Source organism: Coregonus clupeaformis, chromosome 17 (genome assembly GCF_020615455.1).
Source record: "Coregonus clupeaformis isolate EN_2021a chromosome 17, ASM2061545v1, whole genome shotgun sequence".
NCBI lineage: Eukaryota > Metazoa > Chordata > Actinopteri > Salmoniformes > Salmonidae > Coregonus > Coregonus clupeaformis.
The window spans coordinates 12,476,554-12,494,445 of NC_059208.1; the positions used below are offsets into that span (position 1 = coordinate 12,476,554).

Here is a 17,892-nt window from a genome sequence, read left to right on the forward strand (position 1 = left end):
GCAGTACCTGCTTGGATGTTAGACTTCTGTGTGGACGCGTTGGCTCCTCCGCCTCCTCGATTTTCCTCTTCTTGCCGACCTGTGTTACAGCTGAGGAACAAATGGTTGGCCAGTAAGTGGATGACCCGTAGGCATGGAATTACTAAAACAGTTAATAGGACATTCCCATTCTATTTTTATGGTATGATTGCTTGTTTGTTTGGTTTCAGTCTTTGGCCAAATATCTACTCCAATGATAAATTTTATCTGCTGCTACCCATGAAGACTTGTAAAGTCTGTGTATTTTGTGTAAAGGAAGGTGCCCTTTTATTCTTTGATGGAATAAATTTGCCGGGGTTAAAGCAACAACAACAAAAAACATGACTGAAACTTAAGTCGATCTCAGATTGATTGTCTGCAGAGCCAAGTTAACCTCCCCTTTCATGTAAAAAAAAAAAGTAATGACCATCATGCTTTTAGGAAAAGAAGATCATTTTGTACATGTATTAAACAGCAAGTTTTACCAATTCCAGTCCTTTTCAATTGGAAATATAACAAAAAAGAATCCATACGACAGAAATCCGTCACAGTGACAGAACTTTAACCCCTGCATTTGGGATGTCAGGTTGGCCATAAGCACACCAAGGAAAATCACAAGTTGAAATGAAGTTGAAATGAAGTTGTTACCTTTAGGTTGTGGTTTATTCGCCGCCTGCTTCACTTTCATGTCTGTGAGCACTTTGTCAGAGAGTGCCTTCGGAATCCTGTACAAAGAAACCAAAGTAGAAAGAGACGTCACATATCTCATTACTCCCTACACATCCAGACAGTTAAGTCCTGTTGGAATTCGCTGAGCCGACAATGGAAAGCAAATTGGCCGCAGACGACTCATTTGGCATTGTTGAGCGAGGGATTGAGCTAAAGTTCACCAGCGAGAGAGACGGTGGGTGAGTGTGCGAAACAACGTGACAAATGGTGATGAAAAACCCATCGATCAGACAGAACGGTATGAGCAGCTGCCAATCCCCAGGTGCTTGGACAGTGGAAAACGTGGCATGTTTCACCTCAGAGGACCCAGGCACCCTTAATCTCTCTCTAGAGCTTCGTCCCAAATGGCACCCTATTTCCTACAGAGCACTACTTTTGGTGCACTATATAGGAAATAGGGTGCCATTTGGGACAGATCTATGCCCGTCTTTTGGACAAGCTCTGGGGTTGATGTGGGCTTACAAAACAATAAAGCACACCTTCAAAACAAGACTGAAATGATAAGTGGTGGAGAGAACTGAGAAGAATAAGACAAACCGGATGGCGGAGAAGCGCTTGAGTCTGGCCCGGTCCAGGAACTGCTTGTACTTTGCAATCTTCCCATCCAGCTCGCGGATCGTCTCACGCGAACTCTTTTTTTCCTCCACCTTGGCAGGCTGACCAGCTGGGGTGGTGGCGGAGGCCTCAGCGTCTCCAGCTGCTGTCTCCCCATCCCCCTGCTCTTCATTTTCCTCATCTTCGCTATCCTTCTCCACGTCCGAGCCGGACAGGTCCGAGAAAACTAGGTTGTCGTTCTCCACGGGTGCCAGGTCATCGTCGTTGAACTCGGGCGCCACATTGATCTTGCCGAAGTTCTGCCGGACGTTGGTGAGGATCTTCTGCACCTGCTCATGTTTGAGTTTCTGCTGCTGCTGCTGGGCCTCCTGCTCGGCCGACACTGCAGCCACCACCTCCTCGCTCTGCTCCTCTGTTGCTCCTTCTTCCTGTACACGCTCTGTACCTTCTGGTGCCCCCTCCACTGGGAGTTTCTCCTTGCCCTGAAAACACACCAGTCAGTACAGCTTTCATAATCATGGCTAGGTTCCGATTCTCCTGAAGTGCACACTAGCACATTCATTTGCATGGATTTAAAAATGATGCCATCTTGTTGCTCACCTGAGAGGACCATAACGGAAATAAGACTTTGGGTTTTAGCCTCAATCATTTTAATATATGCATTGTTGTGCCCGGCTTGAGCAGCTTTATATCTATTTTTACAAATAAAAAAGAACCTGAGCAAAGTCAGTCAATGTGACCATACAAGCATGCACTCTTGCCCAATCTTGGCAATGCATGTGATGATATTTTACATTTAGCCAGAGGGTGGCAGACTATAACCAGAGCATGTGCTAACATTACTGTTGGGAATGTCTCTTTTTGTTTTGGTATGCGAGACAGAGGGTTTTATTGCAGCCGTTCGTCCACCTCTCACCTCATGCTCTCCCTCACAGCCAGGGGGTTTTACGAAGAAGGGGATGCGTCCTCTCTGCCAGTCGTTCAGCACCATCTTGGAGACACAGGGAAGGTCTGGCTCACCCCCCTGCAACAGATAATGCATTAGGGAAACATGAGAAGAAAATAAAGTAGGAATAAATGGAGGGTCCTTATATACAGTTGAATTATTATTTATATTATTAAGTCAGAAGTTTACACACACTTAGGTTGGAGTCATTAAAACTCGTTTTTCAACCACTCCACAAATTTCTTGTTAACTAACTATAGTTTTGGCAAGTTGGTTAGGACATCTACTTTGTGCATGACAAGTATTTTTCCAACAATTGTTTACAGACAGATTATTTCACGTATAATTCACTGTATCAAAATTCCAGTGGGTCTGAAGTTTACATACACTAAGTTGACTGTGCCTTTAAACAGCTTGGAAAATTCCAGAAAATGATGTCATGGCTTTAGAAGCTTCTGATAGGCTAATTGACATCATTTGAATCAATTGGAGGTGTACCTGTGGATGTATTTCAAGGCCTGTCTTCAAACTCAGTGCCTCTTTGCTTGACATCATGGGAAAATCAAAAGAAAAATGTATGCACTCACTAACTGTAAGTCGCTCTGGATAAGAGCGTCTCCTAAATGACATTAAAAATAATAATCAACCAAGACCTCAGAAAAAATATTGTAGACCTCCACAAGTCTGGTTCATCCTTGGGAGCAATTTCCAAACGCCTGAAGGTACCACGTTCATCTGTACAAACAATAGTACGCAAGTATAAACACCATGGGACCACGCAGCAATCATACCGCTCAGGAAGGAGACGCATTCTGTCTCCTAGAGATGAACGTACTTTGGTGCGAAAAGTGCAAATCAATCCCAGAACAACAGCAAAGGACCTTGTGAAGATGGAGGAAACAGGTACAAAAGTATCTGTATCCACAGTAAAACGAGTCCTATATCGACATAACCTGAAAGGCCGCTCAGCAAGGAAGAAGCTACTGCTTCAAAACCGCCATATAAAAGACAGACTACGGTTTGCAACTGCACATGGGGACAAAGATCGTACTTTTTGGAGAAATGTCCTCTGGTCTGATTAAACAAAAATAGAACTGTTTGGCCATAATGACCATCGTTATGTTTGGAGGAAAAAGGGGATAGCTTGCAAGCCGAAGAACACCATCCCAACCATGAAGCACGGGGGTGGCAGCATCATGCTGTGGGGGTGCTTTGCTGCAGGAGAGACTGGTGCACTTCACAAAATAGATGGCATCATGAGGAAGGAACATTTGTGCATATATTGACGCAACATCTCAAGACATAAGTCCGGAAGTTAAAGCTTGGTCACAAATGGGTCTTCCAAATGGACAATGACCCCAAGCATACTTCCAAAGTTGTGGCAAAATGGCTTAAGGACAACAAAGTCAAGGTATTGGAGTGGCCACCACAAAGCCCTGACCTCAATCCTATAGAAAATGTGTGGGCAGAACTAAAAAAGCGTGTGCGAGCAAGGAGGCCTACAAACCTGACTCAGTTACACCAGCTCTGTCAGGAGGAATGGGCCAAAAATTCACTCTTATTAAATTCAACTTATTGTGGGAAGCTTGTGGAAGGCTACCTGAAACGTTTGACCCAAGTTAAACAATTTAAAGGCAATGCTACCAAATACTAATTGTGTGTATGTAAACTTCTGATCCACTTGGAATGTGATGAAAGAAATAAAAGCTGAAAGAAATCATTCTCTCCAATACTATTCTAACATTTCACATTCTTAAAAAAAAGTAGTGATCCTAACTGACCTAAGACAGGGAATTTTTACTAGGATTAAATGTCAGGAATTGTGAAAAACAGAGTTTAAATGTATTTGGCTAAGGTGTATGTAAACTTCCGATTTCAACTGTAGACCTTATGTGCTACTTGGCATGATGGGTTCCAAATAAGCATTAGGGTCAAGTGTAGAATTTCTAACTGATCAAGAAATGTCACATACAAAAACAGACTATGTTTAGGGAAGATCATTTTTTACCACTGACCTACAGCTTGTCAAATACACAGATAAAGCCTGAAGATAACATACACCTTTCAGGACTAGTCTCCCGAGTGGCGCAGTGGTCTAAGGCACTGCATCGCAGTGCTAGCTGTGCCACTAGAGATCCTGGTTCGAATCCAGGCTCTGTCGTAGCCGGCCGCGACCGGGAGACCCATGGGGCGGCGCACAATTGGCCCAGCGTCGTCCAGGGTAGGGGAGGGAATGGCCGGCAGGGGATGTAGCTCAGTTGGTAGAGCATGGCGTTTGCAACGCCAGGGTTGTGGGTTCGATAAAATAATGTATGTGCTAACTGTAAGTCGCTCTGGATAAGAGCGTCTGCTAAATGACTAAAATGTAAATGTGAAGTATATTGTGACATTCAAATACCATTGACCACAAACAGTTATAAAGCTAATTTCAGACAGATGAAAGATGAGGTCAGAAATGAAGACAAGCAGCCCAGACAATGTCGCCTGGTGGTCTCAGATCTGTGCCGTCTTGCCAATCCCTATGGCCATTAGAATGCCTAACAACAACCATAGGAGTTGGCTATGAAGCACAAACAGATCTGGGGCGACCAACAGGCTACAGACAATGACCCTGGACTGTGACTTCAGCCCCCATTGATACACTCCAGGGTTATGTTAATTAAGTACCAAACGAGAGAAAACTGACTGAAAACAGTGAGGGACTATCTGAGCTTGTCCAATATCAAACACTTTGTTTTCCGTAAAGAAATTGCTACAGTGTGCACTAATTAATATGACCCTGACCTTGAGGAGTTTGCCCATGCGCATTGCCAGTTTCTCCAGGAAGTCCTCTGGGGAGCTCCAGGTTGGGATGCGGTACGTCTTCTGGATGTACTCTGGTTTGGCCCGCTCTAGTACCGCCGGAATGTGCTCCTCCGGGTTACGGATCTTCTCCACTTGCACCTGAGAAACAGGACAGGACACGTCAGGGAAACAGCAGTGAGGCATACAATTGTTAGGTTAGAAATGGTACAGCTTTAGACATGGAAGTATAAAAAATAATGAGTGAGAAAGTTAGACACACAAATATCATACCACCAAGATATGCTAACCTCATCATTACAATGACATGGGAGGTTAGCATTTTGGGAGGGGGGTATGATATTTGTGCATCTAACTTTCTCACCCATCACTATTCATTCTGGACTATCTGTAATCATGGTAGCATCCACATTAATGTACAAGTGTTTAGAAACATTCTATTCACCATGAAAGTGACTCCAAAATGATACAATACATTATTTACCATTCATTTCTATTGGGCACAAAATAATCTGAAACGCAACTAAAACAAACAGCAAATGCATCCAACAAGTTTGTAGTCACAAGCTTGATGAAATCATTGCATGCTATGAATATGGGACCAAATACTAAACTTTTGACTACTTTAATACACAAGTGAATCTGTCCCAATATTTTTGGTCACCTAAAATGGGGGGACCATGTACAAAAAGTAATTTCCAAACAGTTCACCCAACATGGATGAAAATACCCTCAAATTAAAGCTGACCGTCTGCACTTTAACCATTTCAAGTGCTGGAGTACAGAGCCAAAACGATTTTCCACTGTCCCAATACTTTGAGCTCAATGGATAACACTGACTGCTCCAAAAAAATTAATAATGGTTTACTACAAACAAAACAACCATATATATTATTGATGGGAAAAAATAATAACGTACCACTCCTTTCAACACGATGTCGCTCTCGCTGTCTTCAGAGGGGTAAACAACGCCGGGGCAGTCGATGAGGAAGATGCGTCGCATCAGGGTGATGTACTGCCACACCTGGAAGAAGAGACCGGGACCAACATCAGCTAAGTCACAGGGTCTAATGATTTTATACTCAGAGCTTATTCACAAGAATTCACCGGTTTGGGACAATAACATTTCATTTCATAATGTAGCAGAAATCAAGACCCTACTGCATCAATATAAACAAAACAGATGATCTTAAAAGAGGACAGGCCATTCAGAGCGCACCCCATTAACACTAAAATGATGTACAACACGTAGTTTTAAAGGGATACTGCTAGTTTGAGATGTCATTTATCTACTTACCCAGAGTCAGACGAACTCAAATCTAATTGTATGTCACATACGAGCCCTTAACCAACAACTAAAAAAGTTAGAAACTTGCTAAATAAACTAAAGAAAAAATATAAAACCCAACATGCAACAATTTCAAAGATTTTACTGAGTTACAATTCATAAGGAAATCAGTCAATCGAAATAAATAAATTACGCCCTCATTTATGGATTTCACATGATTGGGAAAGGGTGCAGCCTTGGGTGGGCATAGGCCCAACCACTTGGGAGCCAGGCCCTGCCAATCAGAATTACTTTTTCCCCACAAAAAGGGCTTTATTACAGACAGAAATACTCCTCAGCACCCCCTCAGACGATCCCGCAGGTGAACAAGCCGGCTGAGGAGAGCGGGGGTGCTGGGGCGGCAGGTAGCTTAGTGGTTAAGAGCGTTGTGCCAGTAACCGAAAGGTCGCTGGTTCTAATCCCCGAGCCCACTAGGTGAAAAATCTGTCGATGTGCCCTCGAGCAAGGCACTTAACCCTAATTGCTCCTGTAAGTCGCTCTGGATAAGAGCGTCTGCTAAATGACCAATTATTATTTATTATTATTGGTTTGAAGAAATCAACTGTGGGAGCAATTATTAGGAAATGGAAGACATACAAGACCACTGATAATCTCCCTCGATCTGGGGCTCCACGCAAGATCTCACCCCGTGGGGTCAAAATGATCACAAGAATGGTGAGCAAAAATCCCAGAACCACACGGGGGGACCTAGTGAATGACCTGCAGAGAGCTGGGACCAAAGTAACAAAGCCTACCATCAGTAACACACTACGCCGCCAGGGACTCAAATCCTGCAGTGCCAGACGTGTCCCCCTGCTTAAGCCAGTACATGTCCAGGCCCGTCTGAAGTTTGCTAGAGTGCATTTGGATGATCCAGAAGAGGATTGGGAGAATGTCATATGGTCAGATGAAACCAAAATAGAACTTTTTGGTAAAAACTCAACTCGTCATGTTTGGAGGACAAAGAATGCTGAGTTGCATCCAAAGAACACCATACCTACTGTGAAGCATGGGGGTGGAAACATCATGCTTTGGGGCTGTTTTTCTGCAAAGGGACCAGGACGACTGATCCGTGTAAAGGAAAGAATGAATGGGGCCATGTATCGTGAGATTGAGAGTGAAAACCTCCTTCCATCAGCAAGGGCATTGAAGATGAAACGTGGCTGGGTCTTTCAGCATGACAATGATCCCAAACACAACGCCCGGGCAACGAAGGAGTGGCTTCGTAAGAAGCATTTCAAGGTCCTGGAGTGGCCTAGCCAGTCTCCAGATCTCAACCCCATAGAAAATCTTTGGAGGGAGTTGAAAGTCCGTGTTGCCCAGCGACAGCCCCAAAACATCACTGCTCTAGAGGAGATCTGCATGGAGGAATGGGCCAAAATACCAGCAACAGTGTGTGAAAACCTTGTGAAGACTTACAGAAAACGTTTGACCTGTGTCATTGCCAACAAAGGGTATATAACAAAGTATTGAGAAACTTTTGTTATTGACCAAATACTTATTTTCCACCATAATTTGCAAATAAATTCATTAAAAATCCTACAATGTGATTTTCTGGAGAAAAAACATCTCATTTTGTCTGTCATAGTTGATGTGTACCTATGATGAAAATTACAGGCCTCATCTTTTTAAGTGGGAGAACTTGCACAATTGGTGGCCGACTAAATACTTTTTTCCCCCACTGTAGGCCTACATGAGGTGTGGGACTATGATTTAAAAAAGTCACAAAAAATAGGTATGCATTGTTTCTTGCCTTACGCTGGGCATATAATAATAATATGCCATTTAGCAGACGCTTTTATCCAAAGCGACTTACAGTCATGCGTGCATAAATTTTTTTGTGTATGGGTGGTCCCGGGGATCGAACCCACTACCTTGGCGTTACAAGCGCCGTGCTCTACCAACTGAGCTACAGAGGACCATCATTCACAAGTGATAATATACACTGCTCAAAAAAATAAAGGGAACACTAAAATAACACATCCTAGATCTGAATGAATGAAATAATCTTATTAAATACTTTTTTCTTTACATAGTTGAATGTGCTGACAACAAAATCACACAAAAATTATCAATGGAAATCAAATTTATCAACCCATGGAGGTCTGGATTTGGAGTCACCCTCAAAATTAAAGTGGAAAACCACACTACAGGCTGATCCAACTTTGATGTAATGTCCTTAAAACAAGTCAAATGAGGCTCAGTAGTGTGTGTGGCCTCCACGTGCCTGTATGACCTCCCTACAACGCCTGGGCATGCTCCTGATGAGGTGGCGGATGGTCTCCTGAGGGATCTCCTCCCAGACCTGGACTAAAGCATCCGCCAACTCCTGGACAGTCTGTGGTGCAACGTGGCGTTGGTGGATGGAGCGAGACACGATGTCCCAGATGTGCTCAATTGGATTCAGGTCTGGGGAACGGGCGGGACAGTCCATAGCATCAATGCCTTCCTCTTGCAGGAACTGCTGACACACTCCAGCCACATGAGGTCTAGCATTGTCTTGCATTAGGAGGAACCCAGGGCCAACCGCACCAGCATATGGTCTCACAAGGGGTCTGAGGATCTCATCTCGGTACCTAATGGCAGTCAGGCTACCTCTGGCGAGCACATGGAGGGCTGTGCGGCCCCCCAAAGAAATGCCACCCCACACCATGACTGACCCACCGCCAAACCGGTCATGCTGGAGGATGTTGCAGGCAGCAGAACGTTCTCCACGACGTCTCCAGACTCTGTCACGTCTGTCACATGTGCTCAGTGTGAACCTGCTTTCATCTGTGAAGAGCACAGGGCGCCAGTGGCGAATTTGCCAATCTTGGTGTTCTCTGGCAAATGCCAAACGTCCTGCACGGTGTTGGGCTGTAAGCACAACCCCCACCTGTGGACGTCGGGCCCTCATACCACCCTCATGGAGTCTGTTTCTGACCGTTTGAGCTGACTGCTGGAGGTCATTTTGCAGGGCTCTGGCAGTGCTCCTCCTGCTCCTCCTTGCACAAAGGCAGAGGTAGCGGTCCTGCTGCTGGGTTGTTGCCCTCCTACGGCCTCCTCCACGTCTCCTGATGTACTGGCCTGTCTCCTGGTAGCGCCTCCATGCTCTGGACACTACGCTGACAGACACAGCAAACCTTCTTGCCACAGCTCGCATTGATGTGCCATCCTGGATGAGCTGCACTACCTGAGCCACTTGTGTGGGTTGTAAACTCAGTCTCATGCTACCACTAGAGTGAAAGCACCGCCAGCATTCAAAAGAGACCAAAACATCAGCCAGGAAGCATAGGAACTGAGAAGTGGTCTGTGGTCACCATCTGCAGAACCACTTCTTTATTGGGGGTGTCTTGCTAATTGCCTATAATTTCCACCTTTTGTATATTCCATTTGCACAACAGCATGTGAAATTTATTGTCAATCAGTGTTGCTTCCTAAGTGGACAGTTTGATTTCACAGAAGTGTGATTGACTTGGAGTTACATTGTGTTGTTTAAGTGTTCCCTTTATTTCTTTGAGCAGTGTATATAGTGATAGGCTAATTGTCACCCATCAGACTATTCTTGATTTAATCTGGTCTTTACATACACTAAATAAAATGTGACATTTGTTTTGATTTAGAACAGACCATTTTCATGCACCTGCTTCGAAAAAGGTGTCTATACTTAAATAGCAAGTGGAGGACGCTTTTCCCGTGGTTCATTTTCATGCCAGCCAGGTAGGCTATACTCCTGTTGCAAAGACAAGCAATGCGCTTAATATTAGGAAAGGTGAGATATAAATATAGTAGGGCTAGCCTATAGAAAGCTGATGGGGATCCTCCTCTTTTTAATAGAAGCCATCACTCTGTTTTCTCACGCAATTGCATAGCCTATAGAAATGTTGCGCAACATGAGCTCTTGGGCTCTCATGAAGTGTTTGATTAGATTTTTGATCACATTTGCATTGATGTTAGAGTGATTAGAGGGACAATAGAGTGCTGAGTACCAGGCAGTTAGCAAGTTTGGTAGGCTACTAAGGATCATCAGCGGCATCAGAGCTTGGAGAAGACTAATTACCGTGACTAACTGGTCACGTAGAATTTGACTGCCTTCATGACTTGTGACCGCTGGTGTGGCGGTAATACGGTCACCGTAACAGCCCTAATCAGGCCTACCACCGTCGTGTCGTCGGCAAACTTAATGTGTTGGAGTCGTGCGTGGCCACACAGTCGTGGGTGAACGGAGTACAGGAGGGGACTAAGCACGCACCCCGAGGGGCCCCCATGTTGAGGGTCAGCGAGGCGGATGTGTTGTTGCCTACCCTCACCACCTGGGGGCGGCCCGTCAGGATCTAATTTAGGTCTGATTTAGTCGTTTATCTACTTACCCAGAGTCAGACAAACCATTTTTGTCTCTGCGTGCAGTTTGGAGATTATTGAAGTTAGCATATCGTTAGCTTAGTGCAATTGCTGGAAATCTCCCGTTACAGTAGCCAGCTCTTCTCAAAAGCAGGGAAATAGACCTACACCAAAACTGGGTGGTTAGTCATTTATAGTCTTACAAAGCTATACATAGTAATCAATATTTTATACATTTGTTTATTTCAATGATAATCATATAAAACTAGATTCTATCCACTTCCTCATTCTCTGACCCGTTGTCGTATAGAGATTTAGAGATTGCGATGTTGTATCGGTCTCAAATGGCGCTGCCCGTGTGCTTACAGACGCCATAATAAAACGTTATTAGCTCTATAAATCTCTATGCAACAACGGGGAAAGAATGAGGAAGTGGATAGAATCTTGTTTCTTATGATTATCAGTGAAATGAACTAGATATTTTTTATCAACGCTAGTTAAGGATACTATAGTTATCACGTTTCACATTGAATTTATTAACTACAAAAAGGTAAGACGTGTTTTTATATTAATTATGGTGCCACTCCGCACACACAAGCTTGTTAGCTAGCTAGCTAGATCTGGTCCAACGTTAGTTAAGCCAAATCTCTGAAATTCAAAGACATTAAAAGTTTCTTCATATAAGCCACTCCTCCATAGGTATAATTCTGTAGGCCTAATTCAGATAACACGTCATAAGAACAAGATGCCCAGCACTCCTCACCCACAAAATGTCAGTCGCATCGCGCACCCTACACTACACTTCTCTGTCCAACGCATGTACGTAGCTTGCACGCTCCATAGCAAGCGGCTCTATCCATTGGTGAAGTAATTTAATCGAGGTCAATAAAAAAAATTCATTTCAGAGGTTTAAAAGGAACAGAAAGGAATGATATAAACTGTTAAAAAAATACTCTCAAACCGGTTCAGAACTTTATTTTGCTGGTCGGAACGGAACGAAAAATATCATGGACAAAACGATTGGAAAATAATTTCAGTTCCAACTCCTGGTCAGAAGGTCTATTCCCCATTCTTTTGAGAGGAGCTGGCTACTGTACTGAGAATCACATAGCTTCTTTCCCCCTGCCTGAAAACCAATACTCGTATATCCATTTGGATGACGGGAGGAAACATTTGACAAGCCTTTTCACACAAACGCGTTGCACATCCGTTCAAACAACCGTAGAGCGAGAGACCTGAGCAACCTTGTGTTTGGCCACAGACACTAGCAGCATCTGGAGAGAGCCACCTCGCATTGGGTGATAAACTCTTGCTGGTTACGTGCCGATTAGATATATCACAAAGAACATTTTTTATCGCTTTTGCGCGCTCACAGCTCTGACAACAGACGGCCAACTCCGATAGTATCTCCCTCAGTGGGATTTCCAGACCTCCAGATCTACCATTTGGTTCCAAACAGGATAAACAGATCCAGAGAGAGGAAATTAAGGATGAGGGTTATTGTTTTTCTTGCTTTTTGGCCACGTCTCTGCCAGGTATTCAGACGTATATATAGTCGAGACGGAGGGTTTAAATACATATACTTCAACGCATCGTTGGGAAGTTACTTAGGGTATGAGTAGCACATTAATACATAAACAGTGCTGCCTGCAACATCCCGTTTTGTGCTCTCTCTTAGCAATCAAAGGAATTGCGTGAGATTGTCCCCCCTGCATTGTCCATTATTGAGATAACATGGACGTATGTAAATTGCTCATCATGACACCCAGGTATCAATATGGGCTTATGTTCAAGTGTTTTTATTTTGAAGGTATTTTTGAGGGGAATGATAACATACCTTGGTCTCACCAGCGAGGGGTGCCACGTTGCAGACCTTCTTGGAGCGTAGCGTGTTGATGACAGAGCTCTTTCCCACATTGGGGTAGCCTATGAACCCGACGCTGATCTGCTTCTTGTCTGTGTGGAGCTGAAGAGGCAAAACAAGTTAAAATAGCAGTTTCCAGAACAATAGTCTATACTTAGCCTGTCTTCAATTCCGGACAGCAACAACTCTAGACCGCACTTTGACGGAGGCCAATACTAATAAAACGTGACCATGTAATCTAAAAAAGCTTGTTTTCACCAGAGAAAAATAGCTACTGGAAGCAGATAAGTCTACACCATGGGTCAAAAATCTGTCAAAACCAAGAGGTAGGTATAAATATTAGTCTCTCCATTTTGTCCCGAAAGGTAAATTCTAACAGCGATTTCTTTAAACCGTTTCTTCGCTTCGTTATCTCTCCAACATGTCTGTGAGCCGAGGCCAACAACTTAAACCTATTTGGAGTGGGGCGAATGGCTAAAGAACCTTGGTTCACACACCTCATGCAAGGCTCTTTAAAGCGTTTTATTTATTTATGTCCAGCTCGATCATGGCAACATTGGTATGTTTTCTACTCAACACGGTCATCTTAAACCCAACAGAGAAAGTGTCAGCGAGATTCCTTTCGACTTTGTTAACTAAGCCTGTGCTCTCCTCTGAGCATCCAAGGCCCTGTTTTATGGCCAGTGCGTACCAAAAATAGATCGGCAGCAGATGTGAGGATCCTGTGCGGAGCCGTAAGCTCATAAGGGTGGTTAGAGTAGGGTGCCAGGACAAAAGTGGGCCAAAAGTGGTCTAAGGCACTGCATCGCAGTGCTAGCTGTGCCACTTGAGATCCTGGTTCGAATCCAGGCTCTGTCGTAGCCGGCCGCGACCGGGAGACCCATGGGGCAGCGCACAATTGGCCCAGCGTCATCCAGGGTAGGGGAGGGAATGGCCAGCAGGGATGTAGCTCAGTTGGTAGAGCATGGCGTTTGCAATGCCAGGGTTGTGGGTTCGATTCCCACGGGGGGCCAGTATGAAAATAAAATAAATAATGTATGCACTAACTGTAAGTCGCTCTGGATAAGAGCGTCTGCTAAATGACTAAAATGTAAAATTTGTACCAACCTCTGCCCCTTAGGGGTTTAGTTTGGGCTGTGTGGAGTCGGGGACTCGTGAGAATGCTGTGCCTACCTTGCCAAACTGCCTGAGGAGTTGAATGAGGGAGCCCTTGCCGAACGAGTTGGTGAGGCTGGCATGGAAGGCCAGGGTGGGGTACTCCGTGGAGAGCACGGCTACCCAGCGTCTCTGGTTCGAAGACAACAAAACAGACAGACCTAAGTCAGACAGACATGGACTCTATGTGAAATGTTAGTTAGTTTGCACAGCACGTGTGTCAGTAGAAAGGAAAGTGTGTAGATCGTAGCCTACAAACTAGGCGAATGTCAAACCATCAAATATCGCGCAAGTATGCACAATTCAGTTGGCCATTGAAAAATACATGTCATGAAATGTTTCATTACGCATAGGGTAGGGCAGCATCTTCTCTGATGCTGATGGAGTAAATAATATACTTATGAGCGGGAATGAGGGGTGGTTACACAAGATTAGCACTGAAGAATAAGCCCATTTAACAACACAGGCACAAACAATGTGTCATATCAATTTAAGTCTGACATTCATTCATAATGTGTGCTGAACAGTGCATCTCTAGTGTATTCTACTGGCACTAGAGCAAAATCCTGCAGCACATCATAAAAACAGTTGGCGCGCACACCATCCTTCCTGTTTTGGTGACCCCTGAATCCACACACACACGTTATTTGAGGCCACAGGCTATTCTTTGTCAAAGTAGAGCAATTTGTGGATAACTACTCACATAAATAACTCCTGAGAACATCAACTCACTGCAGAAAACAATTGACATAGAAGGCAATGCCAGTCTTTTGATCCTGTATTAGACTTTCGAGCACACATTCACAGTTTTGGGGCTTTTCACACTACTGAGCCAAACTAAACTGGACTGAGCTGGCTTGGTTTCGCATCCGCCATAGTTGGAACCGTGTTGAAATAGACCATGTGAAAAGAAAGACAGCTCAGTACAGTTTGGGCCGGCACAAAAGCGTGAACAGGGTACATGTGTAGGCTTGGCCAGAGGTGTGGACTCGAGTCTGACTCAAACCACAAATCTGATGACTTGAGACACGACTTGATAGAAAATCAAACTTGAGACTTGACTTAGACTTGAGACTGATGACTTGAAATTATCTGGGCAGGTTTTGTAACGTTTTGTCACTACTCTCCACGCAGCCAGAGACAGCATCGCACTTGCAAAAAAAAACTGGTTGGCTAGTGAAACGCACACTCGGCCCTCTGATTGGACCAGCAAATTGTCAATCAACACAGGTCGGGTGAGCTACAGTAGGGCAGTGGTTTTGGGGATATAGCCTACCAATTGTATTTTATATAATTTACCTTATTCGATCTGGTCACTAACATAGGCCTACGGAATTACACCAAATTATTGTAATTACTGTATTCGTTTAGAAAATGCATCGCATGTGCGTGTGTGGGGGGGTGGGGGCATCAAGCAACAATTAGTAGCATAGCTGGTCCTTTGGTATGTCAAAATTCCTTGGAATTGATAATTGAGTTATGAAGCTTGCATTTGGAATTTGTTAAATTATTTATTACATAAAGGGCTGTCTGGTTCCTCAATAAATAGACAAAATATTGTGACCTAAGAACCTTATAGTCCTATCGGCACGAAGCATAGTTCTGAGATATTGAGCATCAGTTTTCACATCCCAGAACTGTCTTGTAGTGAATAATTTTTTAAAACCCATTAAGGCCCTCACCTTAAAAAGGTACCTAAAGTACAGAGTATCAAAATCCTGAGACATTTGGAAATGCATTTTTTAGGTGGGGGGGTGCAATCGCAGATAAAACCTTACGGCTCTGAAATGTCAATCTGGGTTCAGCCATATCATTCTGGCACTTCTGAATTAGATATGTTCTGTTTTTAAGAAGACTTTAGCTATTTGAAAACATAAAATTATATAATAGTGCTATTTTACCAAAATAGTCAGGACACATCAAATACATTTAGAAATGTATTATGATCAGACAAATTACTGTTATCACTGAACAACAATGTGACATTTACTTTAAGATTTCTGACAGACTTTTTTGCTTGCTTGCCATTATTGCTGGTTTGACTAGCCTAGACCATACTGTCAAAGACATGTGTTCTGATTGGTCTGTCTATTAGTTCAGCCTTGTGATTGGATTGCAGATAGAACCTCATTGAGCCACATTTGTTTATGCAGATAAACTAGAAAGTTATATTTTTCAAAAATCTAACTTCACAGACATGAAAAACCATCTAAAAGATCTATTATATGTGACTAACTCATGTTTGACAAAAATGTCAGATATAACCTTATGTCTCAAGGTCTCGATTTGTAGTTAAACAAGTCATTGCATGTATAGATATTTTTTTACTTGACTTGCTCAGAATGCACGACTTGGACTCGACCCGTTCTACTTGGGACTCTACTTGAGACTCGAACCTTGTGACTTGAGACTTGCTTGTGACTCGAATAATAGTGACTTGGTCTCACCTCTGGGCTCGGCCATCATTTATGTGCTCTGTCACCTGGAGCTGCATGGCGAGGAAAACTGATGCTATCTATATGGATGTATGATCTGTGGTAACTTGTTTCTGTACAGGATGAACTCTGAATTACTATATGCAAAGGGATTCTGTCTTCCTTACAATGGTCTCATATCCCACACAAGCCTTTAAATGCTGTGACACCCTGTAGAGATTGGGCCTTGGTGATCAGGTTACTGCAAACCTGGTATCGTTTGATTGGTCAATGGTAGTTGTTTTTAGGTTACAGATGGTATCAATGGAATCAAGGTATATTGTTCTCTCTCTCATCCTGTATCCAGTCCATGGAGGAAGGTTGTATGATCAATTCTCATTTCCTAGGCTTCTAGGTCTCCAGCCTATTAAGGCATCTCTTTGTTCATTCTTTGTCTTGAAAGTTAACCTTAAGATCGATATGCTTGGAATAATGCCTTGTAATGCTCGTAACTTCATCGTTATGTCTTGTATGTGAATCCATTCATTTTACAAAGTAATTAAATACACTTCTATTTAGAATTCCATTCTCAGACATTTCTTGATTGCCTATTACTGTAACTCAACTGTAGTCTCTTGCATATTGCCATCTCTTTTGGAGTCAGATACATTTTAATAAGCTAATTGTTTTGTCTTATGAGACGCAAGAGACACTTTACAAAAATATAAAACGCAACAATTTCAAATATTTTACTGAGTTACAGTTCATATAAGGAAATCAGTCAATTGAAATACATTCATTAGGCCCTAATCTATGGATTTCACATGACTGGGAATAGAGATATGCATCTGTTGGTCACAGATACCTAAAAAAAAAGTAATGGCGTGGATCAGAAAACCATTCAGTATTGGTGTGACCACCATTTGGCTCATGCAGCGCAACATCTCCTTCGCATTGAGTTGTTCAGGCTGTTGATTGTGGCCTGTGGAATGTTGTCCCACTCCTCTTCAATGGCTGTGCGAAGTTGCTGGATATTGGCGGGAACACGCCGTCATACACGTCGATCCAGAGCATCCCAAACATGCTAAATGGGTGACATGTCTGGTGAGTGTGCAGGCCATGGAAGAAATGGGACATTTCCAGCTTCCAGGAATTGTGTACAGATCCTTGCGACATTGGGCCGTGCATTATCATGCAGAAACATGAGGTGATGGCGCCGGATGAATGCCACGACAATGGGCCTCAGGATCTCATCACGGTATTTCTGTGCATTCAAATTGCCATCAATAAAATGCAATTGTGTTCGCTGTCCATAGCTTATGCATGCCCATACCATAACCCCACCGCTACCATGAGGCACTCTGTTCACAACGTTGACATCAGCAAACCGCTCACCCACACAACGCCATACACGCCATCTGCCTGGTACAGTTGAAACCGGGATTCATCCCTGAAGAGCACACTTCTCCAGCGTGCCAGTGGCCTTTGAAGGTGAGCACTTCCCACTGAAGTCAGTTACGACGCCAAACAGCAGTCAGGTCAAGACCCTGGTGAGGATGACGAGCACGCAGAGGAGCTTCCCTGAGACGGTTTCTGACAGTTTGTGCAGAAAATCTTTGGTTGTGCAAACCCAGTTTCATCAGTTGTCTGGGTGTCTTAGACGATTCTGCAGGTGAAAAAGGCAGACGTGGAGGTCCTGGGCTGGCGTGGTTACACGTGGTCTGCGGTTGTGAGGCCGGTTGGATTTACAGCCAAAATCTCT

At 43.7% G+C, this 17,892-nt stretch overlaps 1 protein-coding gene across 1 annotated transcript in view; it reads right to left on the reverse strand.

Annotated features, from left to right (window-relative positions):
- LOC121542147 (nucleolar GTP-binding protein 2-like) overlaps window positions 1-17,892 on the reverse strand; it is a 32,304-nt gene that overhangs the window by 803 nt on the left and 13,609 nt on the right. The window contains exons 8-15 of the mRNA XM_041851636.2: window positions 13,735-13,848; window positions 12,535-12,663; window positions 5,970-6,074; window positions 5,033-5,191; window positions 2,219-2,326; window positions 1,285-1,784; window positions 667-743; window positions 8-90 (exon numbers count right to left, since the gene is read on the reverse strand). Of these exons, the coding sequence (XP_041707570.1) occupies window positions 8-90; window positions 667-743; window positions 1,285-1,784; window positions 2,219-2,326; window positions 5,033-5,191; window positions 5,970-6,074; window positions 12,535-12,663; window positions 13,735-13,848 (1,275 nt within the window). The remainder of the gene's footprint in view (window positions 1-7; window positions 91-666; window positions 744-1,284; window positions 1,785-2,218; window positions 2,327-5,032; window positions 5,192-5,969; window positions 6,075-12,534; window positions 12,664-13,734; window positions 13,849-17,892) is intronic.